General features: G+C 50.2%; 1 protein-coding gene across 1 annotated transcript; it reads left to right on the forward strand.

Moving 5' to 3' along the window:
• Nucleotides 1–4,099: 4,099 nt before the first annotated feature.
• On the forward strand, nucleotides 4,100–6,907 carry LOC125531539 (pentatricopeptide repeat-containing protein At4g01030, mitochondrial-like). The gene has a single exon (XM_048695913.2). The coding sequence runs from the start codon at nucleotides 4,161–4,163 to the stop codon at nucleotides 6,765–6,767; it is 2,607 nt and encodes an 868-aa protein (XP_048551870.2). The 5' UTR covers nucleotides 4,100–4,160; the 3' UTR covers nucleotides 6,768–6,907.
• Nucleotides 6,908–14,304: the final 7,397 nt, after the last annotated feature.

A 14,304-nucleotide genomic window follows, 5' to 3' on the forward strand; every position in this document is an offset into this window, starting at 1 on the left:
GTGAACTAAATCGGGTTCTTTCTCTATTAAGTCTCTATCGGTTGATTATTGCTATCAATGTTATGTTTCCTTTCAAGTTACTTTGGCGAATGAAAATTTCGCTGAAAGTTAAAGCGTTTGTGTGGTTAGTGATCAAGGGTAGTATCTTAACCAAATTAAATTTGAGTAGGAAAGGGTGGAAAGGCACAAAGAACTGTGAGTTATGTGGTGCAGATGAGAGCATTGATTATTTATTATTTGCTTGCTCTTTATGAGATTCTTGTGGAATGTTGTTGGTGGTGCGCTAGGTAATCCCGAGACACCTCTTTCGTTTTTAGATTTGTGCCAGAATTGGTTATCGGCCTATACTAGCAAAGACCGTGTTGTTGTGTCGATTGGTTCTACCACTTTACTTTGGATTATTTTTTAAATAAGGAATAAATCTTTGTTTTCAAAGTGTTTTGCCTAATGATCCTACTAATGTGATATTTGTTCTTTGTTCTTTGCCTAATCTATCCCTAATTATATTATTATAATATAATAATAAAGCACGGATTGACTCCGTGGGTTCACCGTCACAATACGCTTCTTCCCGTGAATTTACGCTTTCAGTTTTTTTCACCTATATTATTTTCTACATCCGAGGTGGTACTATTCATGTGATCATGTGGCCCACCGTTAACATGATTTTTGTCCGTCCGTCGTTAACATGATTTTTCATCGAGATTTTCGTCCGTCGTCGCAGGCCAACTCAGCCGGCCCACCTTTCATCCATCGTCACTGTGGCCCAACTCAGCCAGCCCACCTACTGTGTGAAAGAGCGCAAAAAATTAATGCTAGAAAGTGGAATTGAAATCTCAACCTTTGCACCAAACCTGATACGCCACGGCCAGTTGAGCTAGGACATCATTATGTCTTGAAGGGAGGGTTCCGGAGTTATGAAATAATCCCACCTCGACTGATTATATCAAACCACACCAATTAATATACATGCAATACTTGCACATATCCAGAAGCTGGCTACAGATGATTCTTTCCTACCTAGGTGGTGATGAGAGAACGGACTTACGAAGGACATACGAAGATTGCTATGGCAGATTCTCATAACTATGGAAGGAAGTAATTATAAAAGGAGAGACAACTACACAACTTGGATAAAAAGGGTTGTGTCTATGGCCCATTATTAAATAGAGGCGCCATAGAGGAAAATAAATGAACAAATTGGATCGGATCGGATGATGAGAAAAGAAAAGAGAGAGAGAGAGAGAGAGAGAGAGAGAGAGAGAGAGAGAGAGAGAGAGAGAGAGAGATATTGGATCGGGATGCAATGCTTGGATGGTCAGGTGCACTTGGCTTCAGGCTTAGCGCACAACGACGACCTTCGAGCCCGAGGCGGCCGCTGCAGGTGCATGCCCTTGGGGCGCAATCAAATCCGATAGCCGAATATACCTCTGGTTAATTTTATATTTGTCAACATGCATTTACTTTATTCAACTGGTGATCACGACTTCTTTTATTTTTGTTCCTCAATCATAGTCTGGGCTGAGGCGAGAATGTGAGCTCCTGATGCATTTCTGAACATGCTTTATAAACTGAATCATCGACAAGTATGGTGATAGCAAGCGTTACGGTGCTCTAAAACTATGCAATGATGATCTCGAAAGAACAATAGCTATGCAACGTAGTGGTGGACTTCACATTTTGGCTTTTTATTGTGAGTTCTATTTGAATATTTTGTTAATTCTCTAATTAATCTTCTGCCAAACATCCAATTAATCTTTCCTTACCAGTGTTGTCAGAGGATGATTTTACTACACGAAATATTATTGAAGATCTCAATGATGGCAATTTTATGTACAACTGCGACCACTAGGAAAATTGATTGAAGATCTCAATGATGGCAACTCCATGTATTGTTGTTCAGCTCTTCTGCCCGCTCACTGTCGCATCATTTTATAAAAAAAATCTCTTTGTTTTTCGTAAATTAACCCGCAGTACACGTTTAAGTCATAGTCGAACCGGTTTTTTCTTTGCATTTTGTCAGAAAACCCTCTGACGTATCAGGTAATCTGCCCACCATCTATATTTAAGTCAGCCGAATCATTTTTTCATTTTAACAGAAACGCCCTTGACTTTTTGATTAATCAATTCGCAGATTATATATGTAAAACAAAATTATCCATATCTTTTAAACCATAACTCCAATTTTAACTTGTTATATATGAAATTTGATTAGAAACTGTGTAGAATCTAATATGATGTTATTTTTAGCTGTTAAATATTTTTAAAATATTATTTTTAATGCAAACTTAATCTATAGTGCACAGTCTGTTATTCTTTCGTACCGGCGGCGATCCGAAATGCAAATAAACACCCATTAAAATCAAATTGAGATAAAAGAAAGCATCGATAATCAAGCATGCACATCTCTTAAAAACCTCGCGGAAAAAATATTTCTCATATTATTCCGAGCGAGTGCACGCGCGCGCGCGAGAGAGAGAGACGCCTTAGCATTGAGGCCACCGTCGGCAACACAAATGTGATGCCATGTGAAAATAAAGGATGTGAACCTATTAGGGACGGATTCAAGGGGGGGCGAGACCCCCCCCCCCCCTAATGATCGTGTCACACCTTAATAGCGATCTGTTGGTCGCTAATTTTTCTTCGTAAACAACTGTCCGTGAGTTGCTTCGCCCCCCCCCCCCCCCCCCCCCCGTTGCCTCGCATGGCCAGAGCCCATGTACTGTTGTCACAAGCGATTGCAGCCAAAAGGCCCAAATTCCTGGAAAATAAAAATGGAAGGTCGCCCACAATGGAAACAAAGAGGCCGCCAGGCTAGGAAGCAGCAGTAATCCCTCGAAAAAAGGCCAGGAAGAAGTACGCACGGTTGAGATCTCCCGTAAATCTAATCGCTTCGTTGCCAACCTGCTAAAAAAACTGCTCCTCGATCGAGCCTGCCGCCGGCCATCTGCTAGATCTTCTATCAAATCTCTCCTTCGAGAAGGGAAAAGGACAGGAAAAGTATCGATGTGTGGATCCCGCATTCTTGCCGGCCGGCCGTACGGACGAGCAACCAAACGAGGGTAAAAAGGTTAGTGTTTACTTTTTAGCATTAGATTAGGTTGCTCAAACCCTAGAAGTTGTAATTGTAGAACTACATGAATGAACAATTAGCTCATCACACGATTTGGTCTCAGATTCCCGATATTGCGGCCGCTGCCCGCTTGCTGCCATCAGCCACCATCAGGAAGCACAATTGTTTGTGATTGGTTGCATCTCCTCTACATCCAAACTTGACTAAACGGTGACTCTGTAGTCTGTAATGGCCGCCGCTGATCTCTGTTGCCGGCTTGCTGCAAGCATGCACCATCTTCCATGGCGGGAATGGATCGTTCCATGAGGTATAAATGTATAATAATTATTATTTTGACATCAGTATATTATTAATATGGTAATCCCTAAAGCATTAGATAGTAGCAGATGTAGTTACATGCGTTTACTCGACGATAGATAAATATCTAGTTTATCTATTCTCTCGGTTTAGCTGTTTTTTTCTGGACAAAACACATATTGCTCTTTTCAAGCCATTTGCTTCAAGTCAAAACGCTTTACACTGAACTCTGAATTCAACATGCTAATCATATGATTATGTAGCTAACTGTAGAGGTACATTTACATCAATAGTGGCAAAACGTGCATTATTTTCTCATACACAAATTATTATATACAATGTGATTTTATGTGAGACGATATGTATATATTATGTGTGTGATAGTAATCTCTGTTCAAATCCTGGCTCCGTCCCTGATCTTGAGTCATGGTTATTGGGTTAAGAGCATGTGTTATTTTCTCTTCCGTGGCAACGCACAGGCTCTTTTACTAGTGATACTACAATGGAGTCACCATCGCCGCTAAAGTCGGATTGTGGATCCCCTGACCAAATTTCCTCTGTTTTAAATTTTAATAATGTGCGTATTCCTGCGCATTTGAAACCGGTGTTGACTTGGGCTTTTTAAGGCAAACTTGGGCATTTAGAGATCTGTTTGAATGAAAGAAAAAACCACAGGGCAGAACCGTCCAGCCCAGCCCATAGTGCAATTACCTCCCGAACCGCCGTCACTGTCTTTTCCATTATCCGCAACATTACCCGCGGAGCTCTTCTCCCTCCGACCCCTCCTCCAATGGCGCAGGCCATCTCCCTCCCCGCGCTCCCCACTCCCCCCCACCACCACCACTACGTCGCGCCTCACAGCCCGAGACCCTCGCGCGGAGCCTACTCGCCGTCCCTCCTCAGAGCCGAGCTCCCCCTCTCCGCCGCGCTACGAGTCGGGGACGACTCCTCGTTCCGCGACGCCCGGTTCCTGCTCTCCCTGCTGCGCCAATGCGGCGACCTGCTCCACGGCGAGGACGAGAAGTCTCCGGAAGAGGAGCGCACCGACCTGGCTGCGGCCCGGAGGCTCGCGCCGCAGCTGCACTCACTGGCCGTGAGGGCGGGGCACGCGACGCGGGAGCCCCACGTGGCGTGCGCGCTCGCGGACCTCCTCGAGCGGCTGGGCCGCGGCGCCTCGGGCCGAAGGCTTCTGGCCGAGGGGGACGGCGAGGACTGGAAGGACGCGGTGCTGTGGAACAAGCAGGTGGCGATGCTGGCTGAGGCGGGGGACTGGGACGGCGCGATCGCCGCGTTCCTGGAGATGCGGGCGCGCGGGGTGGCCGCCGACGGGTACGCGTGCGCGCGGGCGCTCCACGCGTGCGGCCGCGCCGGGCGCCCGCGGGAGGGGCGGGCCGTGCACGCGCACGCGCTCCGGGCCGGGCTCGTCGACGCGCACCCGCTCGTCCCTGGGTTCCTCGCCGGCATGTACGCCGAGGGCGCCGACGTGGCCGCGGCGAAAACGGTGCTGCTTCGGACGGCCGGCGCTGGCGTTGTCGCGTGGAACGCGGTGATCGCCTGCTGCGTCCGGCTCGGGCTGGTGGACGACGCCTTGGAGCTCGCGGAGCGCATGGCGAGGGACGCCGAGACGTCGGCGGTGGCTGACCCCACGCTGATCACCTGGAACACCGTGCTCTCCGGCTGCGCGCGCCACGGCCGCGACCGGGAGGCGCTCGCCGTCGTCGGGAGGATGCTGGAGCAGGGCCTGTCGCCGGACGCCGCCACCGTGTCCAGCCTGCTCAAGTCGGTGGCCAACTCCGGGTCCCTCGACCACGGCACGGAGGTCCACTGCTTCTTCCTCCGGCACGGCCTCGCGCCGGACGCGTACACGGGGACGGCGCTGGTGGACATGTACGCCAAGTGCGGCCGCCTCGACCTCGCCCAGAGGGTGTTCGACGGATTAGAGCACCGGAACCTGGCCACCTGGAACTCGCTCGTCGCGGGGCACGCGAACGCCGGGCAGTTCGACAGAGCGCTGGAGCTCGTGGAGGCCATGAAGCGGCACCGGCTCGACCCGAACGTGACCACCTGGAACGGGCTGATCACCGGGTACGCCATGAACGGGCTGAGCTCGCAGGCGATGCTGCTGCTCCGGCAGATCAAGTCCGCCGGCGTGGCGCCCAACGTGGTCTCCTGGACCTCACTGATCTCCGGGAGCTGCCACAGCGGCGACTACCAGTCCTCATTCACCTTCTTCTCCGAGATGCAGCAGGACGGCGTCCAGCCGAGCCTGGTCACCATGCTGGTCCTGCTCCGTGCCTGCGCCGGCCTCGCCCACCTGAACAAGGGCAAGGAGCTGCACTGCTTAGCGCTGCGGCGAGCCTACGACGGCGAGGTCGTCGTCTCCACGGCGCTCGTCGACATGTACGCGAAGGCCGGGAGCCTGACGAGCGCCAAGAGGGTGTTCGGCCGGGTCCAGGGCAAGAACCTGGTGTGCTGCAACGCGATGCTCACCGGGCTGGCGGTGCACGGGCAGGCGCACGAGGCGGCGGCGCTGTTCCACGACATGTGGCGGTCGGGGCTGAAGCCGGACGGCATCACCTTCACGGCGCTGCTCACCGCCTGCCGGTCCATGGGCCTGGTCACCGAAGCGTGGGAGTACTTCGACGACATGGAGGCCAAGTACGGCGTGGCGCCAACAGCCGAGCACCACGCCTGCATGGTCGACCTGCTGGCCCGGCGCGGGTACCTCGACGAGGCGATGGCCTTCATCGAGCGGTCGCCGGCCGAGCCCGGAGCGAGCTCGTGGGGCGCGCTCCTCACCGGCTGCGCGATCCACGGCAACCTCGACCTCGCGGAGTCCGCGGCGAGGCACCTCTTCAGGCTGGAGCCGCACAACTCGGCCAACTACCTGGCGATGATGAGCCTGTACGAGCAGCACCAGATGTTCGACGAGGCGGAGAGCCTCAAGTACGCCATGAAAGCAAGAGGAGTGGACGCGAGACCAGGGTGGAGCTGGACACAGGTCGGCCGGAGCGTCCGCGTCTTCGAGGTCGACGGCGGGTCGCCGCCGCACCCGGAGACGCCGGAGATATACGAGCAGATGAGCCGCCTGGTGTCGCAGATCAGGATGGTGGGGTACGTGCCGGACACCGGCTGCATCGCCTACGACGTCCCCGAGGAGGAGAAGGAGCGGCTGCTGCTCTGCCACACCGAGAAGCTCGCCGTCGTCTACGGGCTGATCCGGTCGGACAAGAGCCGGGCGCCCGTTAGGGTGGTGAAGAACACCAGGATGTGCAGGGACTGCCATGAGGTGATCAAGCACGTTTCGGCTCTGTGTGGCCGGCAGATCATCCTCCGTGATGCCTCTCGGTTCCACCATTTCGTCGACGGCAAGTGCTCCTGCGACGACTACTGGTGATCGAGCGAGCACCGGAGCACTGGTGATCAGATAATTATAGATCAACTACGATCTTACTTTTTCTGCATCTACATTCTCGGGTTAATTGACATGATGATGAGAATTGGCCATCTGCAAAAGGATCAGGGTGCTTGCATATTGCTCGCATTCGCACCTTCCATTCGTTAAGAAGCAATGTATACATGAAAAGGAAGAGATGCATTCGGTAAAGATAATGGGAGGAAGAAGAAAACCAGAAAACGATTACAATCTTCCGAAAGATGATACAACACAATACTTCAGTACCTAAGAGCAATTCTAGTAGATTCACTACCAGAAAAACTGGGGTTGCCGACGGCCAAATATATGCCGATGGCCCCCGTCGGCATCGCCGGACATATGCCGACGGCCAAGGATAGGCCGTAGGCATAGAAAAGCCGTCGGCATACATCCATCTATGCCGACAGAGCCGTCGGCATAGACGAGGCCGCCGGGACCGCCCGAGATACGTCTACGGGGCCCGTCGGCATAGGTCAGGCCGTCGGCATAGCACGGGCCCACCTGCCCGGTCAGCGCTGACCATTTGACGGCGTTGAACCTACGCCGATGGGTGGTAACGGCGGCCGTCGGCATATCTGTGGCAGAGGTATGCCTACGGCATAGCCGTCGGCATAGGCCCCTCTGCCATGTCAACGATCCGTGTGCCACGCCACGTAATCGATCCGTGTGTGCGCAGCCGTCGGCATATTTTTACTTTACTTAATTTTTAAATTTATCTATGGCAGAGGTATGCCTACGGCACAGCCGTCGGCATAGGCCCCTTCGCCACATCATCGATCGTTGTGCCGCGCCACGTCACCGATCCATGGGACAACCTCCGTGTGTGCACATATATGCCGACGGCCTTGCCGTCGGCATACGTGGGCATTACTTTATTTTTTTATTTTTACTTTGTTTTGTTATTTTTACTTTATTTTAGTTTTTGCTTTTGCATAAGATAATTATGCCTTATCTAAAAAAAACCCGATGGTATATCGATTGCCCCCCGTTACGAACGTCGCTATCGCCGTGTCACGGAGGGGGGAAACGGTCGACATGGAAGGAATTCTGGTTGGTGGGGGGGTTCGGGGTGTAGCTATGTCACCGAAACATCGCACGGGTCCCGATGCATATGTGAAAGTGTTCATGCATGCGTAGACGCCCGTCTTGGGGCTCCGGGGTGTGCCCCCCCTCACGGACGGCGCCGCCGCCGGCACCTGGAGGGGGGAAACGGACGCGTGGGGTCTACACGGAGGGGATCTTGTTGTGGGTCTGGCCCGAATATTGCTCCAAAGTGTTCCTATGGGCTGACCTAACACAACCGGGTGGGGAGGTCCACTGGTCAAACCCCATCCTTGCAAAGTCAAAGGGCTAGATCCCATGGTCAAACGCTACAGGGTTAGGCGGGACGGGGGCACTAGGGGGTAGCAATGCCACCGGAGCGTCGCACCGGGCCCTCATACATGCGGGGTGGTGTGGTGGCATGTCCGAAGAGGCGGGACGCGTCTCCGGGGCGTGGCCCCCCCTCACGGACGGCAATGACACGGTAGTAGACGTTCTGCGGTAACGATGCGGCGTCAATATTACTAAATACTCGGAGCGCGATAAAATCATGAGTTTTTTTGCACGACGCGGGCACATGTGCTATAGGAACGATGGTATTTTTTTCATAATTTTTGGTGATGGAGAAGTATCCGAAAAATTCCCTCTACGCGGATTGCCCTTCGCGCGTCTACGGCTGTCGCCGGCGGCCTCCGGGGGCTAGCATGCCGCCAAATCTTGCGTAGGCGACCTATCACAAGTCTGGAAGTGTTGTGGCGGTTGCAAACGCCCGGCACGCGTGTCCGGGGTGTGCCCCCCCTCCCGGACGGCGCCGCCGCCGGCACCTGGAGGGGGGAAACGGACGCGTGGGGTCTACACGGAGGGGATCTTGCTGTGGGTCTGGCCCGGATGTTGCTCCAAAGTGTTCCTATGGGCTGACCTAACACAACCGGGTGGGGAGGTCCACTGGTCAAAGCCCGTCCGTGCAAAGTCAAAGGGCTAGATCCCGTGGTCAAACGCTACAGGGTTAGGCGGGACAGGGGCACTGGGGGTAGCAATGCCACCGGAGCGTCGCACCGGGCCCTCATACATGCGGGGTGGTGTGGTGGCATGTCCGAAGAGGCGGGACGCGTCTCCGGGGCGTGGCCCCCCCCCTCACGGACGGCGATGACACGGTAGTAGACGTTCTGCGGTAACGATGCGGCGTCAATATTACTAAATACTCGGAGCGCGATAAAATCATGAGTTTTTTTGCACGACGTGGGCACATGTGCTATAGGAACGATGGTATTATTTCATAATTTTTGGTGATGGAGAAGTATCCGAAAAATTCCCTCTACGCGGATTGCCCTTCGCGCGTCTACGGCTGTGGCCGGCGGCCTCCGGGGGCTAGCATGCCGCCAAATCTTGCGTAGGCGGCCTCTCACAAGTCTGGAAGTGTTGTGGCGGTTGCAAATGTTGGAAATATGCCCTAGAGGCAATAATAAATTGATTATTATTATATTTCCTTGTTCATGATAATCGTTTATTATCCATGCTAGAATTGTATTGATAGGAAACTCAGATACATGTGTGGATACATAGACAACACCATGTCCCTAGTAAGCCTCTAGTTGACTAGCTCGTTGATCAATAGATGGTTACGGTTTCCTGACCATGGACATTGGATGTCGTTGATAACGGGATCACATCATTAGGAGAATGATGTGATGGACAAGACCCAATCCTAAGCCTAGCACAAAGATCGTGTAGTTCGTTCGCTAAAGCTTTTCTAATGTCAAGTATCATTTCCTTAGACCATGAGATTGTGCAACTCCCGGATACCGTAGGAGTGCTTTGGGTGTGCCAAACGTCACAACGTAACTGGGTGGCTATAAAGGTACACTACGGGTATCTCCGAAAGTGTCTGTTGGGTTGGCACGAATCGAGACTGGGATTTGTCACTCCGTGTGACGGAGAGGTATCTCTGCGCCCACTCGGTAGGACATCATCATAATGTGCACAATGTGACCAAGGAGTTGATCACGGGATGATGTGTTACGGAACGAGTAAAGAGACTTGCCGGTAACGAGATTGAAAGGTATCGGGACACCGACGATCGAATCTCGGGAAAGTATCGTACCGCTAGACAAAGGGAATTGTATACGGGATTGATTAAGTCCTTGACATCGTGGTTCATCCGATGAGATCATCGTGGAACATGTGGGAGCCAACATGGGTATCCAGATCCCGCTGTTGGTTTTTGACCGGAGAGTCATCTCGGTCATGTCTGCATGTCTCCCGAACCCGTAGGGTCTACACACTTAAGGTTCGGTGACGCTAGGGTTATAGAGATATTAGTATGCGGTAACCCGAATGTTGTTCGGAGTCCCGGATGAGATCCCGGACGTCACGAGGAGTTCTGGAATGGTCCGGAGGTAAAGAATTATATATAGGAAGTGCTATTTCGGCCATCGGGACAAGTTTCGGGGTCACCGGTATTGTACCGGGACCACCGGAAGGGTCCCGGGGGTCCACCGGATGGGGCCACCTGCCCCGGGGGGGGCACATGGGCTGTAGGGGGTGCGCCTTGGCCTATATGGGCCAAGGGCACCAGCCCCTAGAGGCCCATGCGCCAAAGGGACAAGAGGAGGGGAGAGTCCTAAAGGGGGAAGGCACCTCCGAGGTGCCTTGGGGAGGATGGACTCCTCCCCCCCTTGGCCGCACCCTTCCTTGGAGGAAGGGGCAAGGCTGCGCCCTCCCCCTCTCCCTTGGCCCTATATATAGTGGGGGGAAGGGAGGGCAACCATACCGAAGTCCTGGCGCCTCCCTCTCCCTCCCATGACACATCTCCCTCCTCCCATAGCGCTTGGCGAAGCCCTGTTGGAATCCCGCTACTTCCACCACCACGCCGTCGTGCTGCTAGATCTCCATCAACCTCTCCTTCCCCCTTGCTGGATCAAGAAGGAGGAGACGTCGCTGCTCCGTACGTGTGTTGAACGCGGAGGTGCCGTCCGTTCGGCGCTAGGATCATCGGTGATTTGGATCACGACGAGTACGACTCCATCAACCCCGTTCTCTTGAACGCTTCCGCGCGCGATCTACAAGGGTATGTAGATCCACTCCTCCCTCGTTGCTAGATGACTCCATAGATAGATCTTGGTGACACGTAGGAAAATTTTGAATTTATGCTACGTTCCCCAATAGTGGCATCATGAGCTAGGTCTATGCGTAGTTTCTATGCACGAGTAGAACACAAAGTAGTTGTGGGCGTTGATTTTGTTCAATATGCTTGCCGTTACTAGTCTTATCTTGATTCGGCGGCATCGTGGGATGAAGCGGCCCGGACCAACCTTACACGTATGCTTACGTGAGACCGGTTCCACCGACTGACATGCACTAGTTGCATTAGGTGGCTGGCGGGTGTCTGTCTCTCCCACTTTAGTCGGATCGGATTCGATGAAAAGGGTCCTTATGAAGGGTAAATAGCAATTGGCATATCACGTTGTGGTTCTTGCGTAGGTAATAAACATTCTTGCTAGAAACCCATAGCAGCCACGTAAAACATGCAAACAACAATTAGAGGACGTCTAACTTGTTTTTGCAGGGTATGCTATGTGATGTGATATGGCCAAAAGGATGTGATGAATGATATATGTGATGTATGAGATTGATCATGTTCTTGTAATAGGAATCACGACTTGCATGTCGATGAGTATGACTACTGGCAGGAGCCATAGGAGTTGTCTTAATTTATTTATGACCTGCGTGTCAACATAAACGTCATGTAATTACTTTACTTTATTGCTAACCGTTAGCTGTAGTAGTAGAAGTAATAGATGACGTGACAACTTCATGGAGACACGATGATGGAGATCATGATGATGGAGATCATGGTGTCATGCCGGTGACAAGATGATCATGGAGCCCCAAGATGGAGATCAAAGGAGCAATATGATATTGGCCATATCATGTCACTATTTGATTGCATGTGATGTTTATCATGTTTTTGCATCTTGTTTACTTAGAACGACGGTAGTAAATAAGATGATCCCTCATAATAATTTCAAGAAAGTGTTCCCCCTAACTGTGCACCGTTGCGACAGTTCGTTGTTTCGAAGCACCACGTGATGATCGGGTGTGATAGATTCTAACGTTCACATACAACGGGTGTAAGACAGATTTACACATGCGAAACACTTAGGTTGACTTGATGAGCCTAGCATGTGTACAGACATGGCCTCGGAACACAAGAGACCGGAAGGTCGAGCATGAGTCGTATAGAAGATACGATCAACATGAAGATGTTCACCGATGTTGACTAGTCCGTCTCACGTGATGATCGGACACGGCCTAGTTGACTCGGATCATGTAATCACTTAGATGACTAGAGGGATGTCTATCTAAGTGGGAGTTCATAAGATGAACTTAATTATCCTGAACATAGTCAAAAGGATTTTGCAAATTATGTCGTAGCTCGCGCTTCAGTTCTACATTTTAGATATGTTCCTAGAGAAAATTTTAGTTGAAAGTTGATAGTAGCAATTATGCGAACTAGGTCCGTAAACTGAGGATTGTCCTCATTTCTTCTTAGAAGTCTTATGTCCTTAATGCACCGCTTACTGTGCTGAACCTCGAACGTCGTCTGTGGATGTTGCGAACATCTGACATACACGTTTTGATAACTACGTGATAGTTCAGTTGAATGGTCTAGAGTTGAGGCACCGAAGACGTTTTTGAAATGTCGCAAAACATATGAGATGTTTTGAGGGCTGAAATTGGGATTTCAGACTCGTGCCCACGTCAAGAGGTATAAGACCTCCGACGATTTTCTTGGCCTGCAAACTAAGGGAGAAAAGCTCAATTGTTGAGCTTGTGCTTAGATTGTCTGAGTACAACAATCATTTGAATCAAGTGGGAGTTGATCTTCCAGATGAGATAGTGATGTTTCTCCGAAGTCATTACCACCAAGCTGCTAGAGCTTCGTGATGAACTATGATATATCAGGGACATATATGATGATCCTTGAGATATTCGCGATGTTTGACACCGTGAAAGTAGAAATCAAGAAGGAGCATCAATTGTTGATGGTTGGTGAAACCACTAGTTTCAAGAAGGGCAAGGGAACAAAGGGATACTTCATGAAACGACAATTCAGCTGCTGCTCTAGTGAAGAAACCCAAGGTTGAACCCAAACCCGAGACTGAGTGCTTCTGTAATAAGGGGAACAACCACTGGAGCAGAATTACCCTAGATACTTGGTAGATGAGAAGGCTGGCAAGGTCGATAGAAGTATATTGGATATACATTATGTTGATGTGTACTTTACTAGTACTCCTAGTAGCACCAGGGTATTAGATACCGGTTCGGTTGCTAAGTGTTAGTAACTCGAAATAAAAGCTACGGAATAAACAGAGACTAGCTAAAGGCGAGCTGACGATATGTGTTGGAAGTGTTTCCAATGTTGATATGATCAAGCATCGCACGCTCCCTCTACCATCAAGATTGGTGTTTGCGTTGAGCATAGACATGATTGGATTATGTCTATCGCAATACGGTTATTCATTTAAAGAGAACAATGGTTACTCTGTTTATTTGAATAATACCTTCAAATGGTCTTACACCTGAAATGAATGGTTTATTGAATCTCGATCGTAGTAATACAAATGTTCATGCCAAAAGATAGTAATGATAGTACCACCTACTTGTGGCACTGCCACTTAAGTCATATCGGTATAAAACGCATGAAGAAGCTCCATGTTGATGGATCTTTGGGCTCACTCGTTTTTGAAAGGATTGAGACATGCGAACCATGTTTGTTGGTAGATATGCATGAAGAAACTCTATACAGATGGATCGTTTGGACTCACTTGATTTTGAATCACTTGAGACATGCAAATCATACCACATGGGCAAGATGACTGAAATCCTCGTTTTCAGTAAAATGGAACTAGAAAGCAACTTGTTGGAAGTAATACATTTTGATGTGTGCAATCCAATGAGTGCTGAGGCATGTAGTGGATATCGTTATGTTCTTACTTCACAGATGATTTGAGTAGATGTTGAGTACATTTACTTGATGAATCACGAGTCTGAATTATTGAAAGGTTCAAGTAATTTCAGGGTGAAGTTGAAAGATCGTCGTGACAAGAGGATAAAAGATCTATGATATGATCATAGAAATGAATATCTGAATTACGAGTTTGGCACAGAATTAAGACATTGTGGAAATTGTTTCACAACTAATACAGCCTGGAACACCATAGTGTGATGGTGTGTCCGAACATCATAACTGCACCCTATTGGATATGATGCATACCATGATGTCTCTTATCGAATTACCATGATAGTTTATGGGTTAGGCATTAGAGACAACCACATTCACTTTAAATAGGGCACCATGTAATTCCGATGAGATGACACCATATGAACTATGGTTTAGAGAAACCTAAGCTGTCATTTCTTAAAAGTTTGGGGCTGCGACGCTTATGTGAAAAAG

Source organism: Triticum urartu, chromosome 1A (genome assembly GCF_056163025.1).
Source record: "Triticum urartu cultivar PI428250 chromosome 1A, HENAU_Tu73, whole genome shotgun sequence".
NCBI lineage: Eukaryota > Viridiplantae > Streptophyta > Magnoliopsida > Poales > Poaceae > Triticum > Triticum urartu.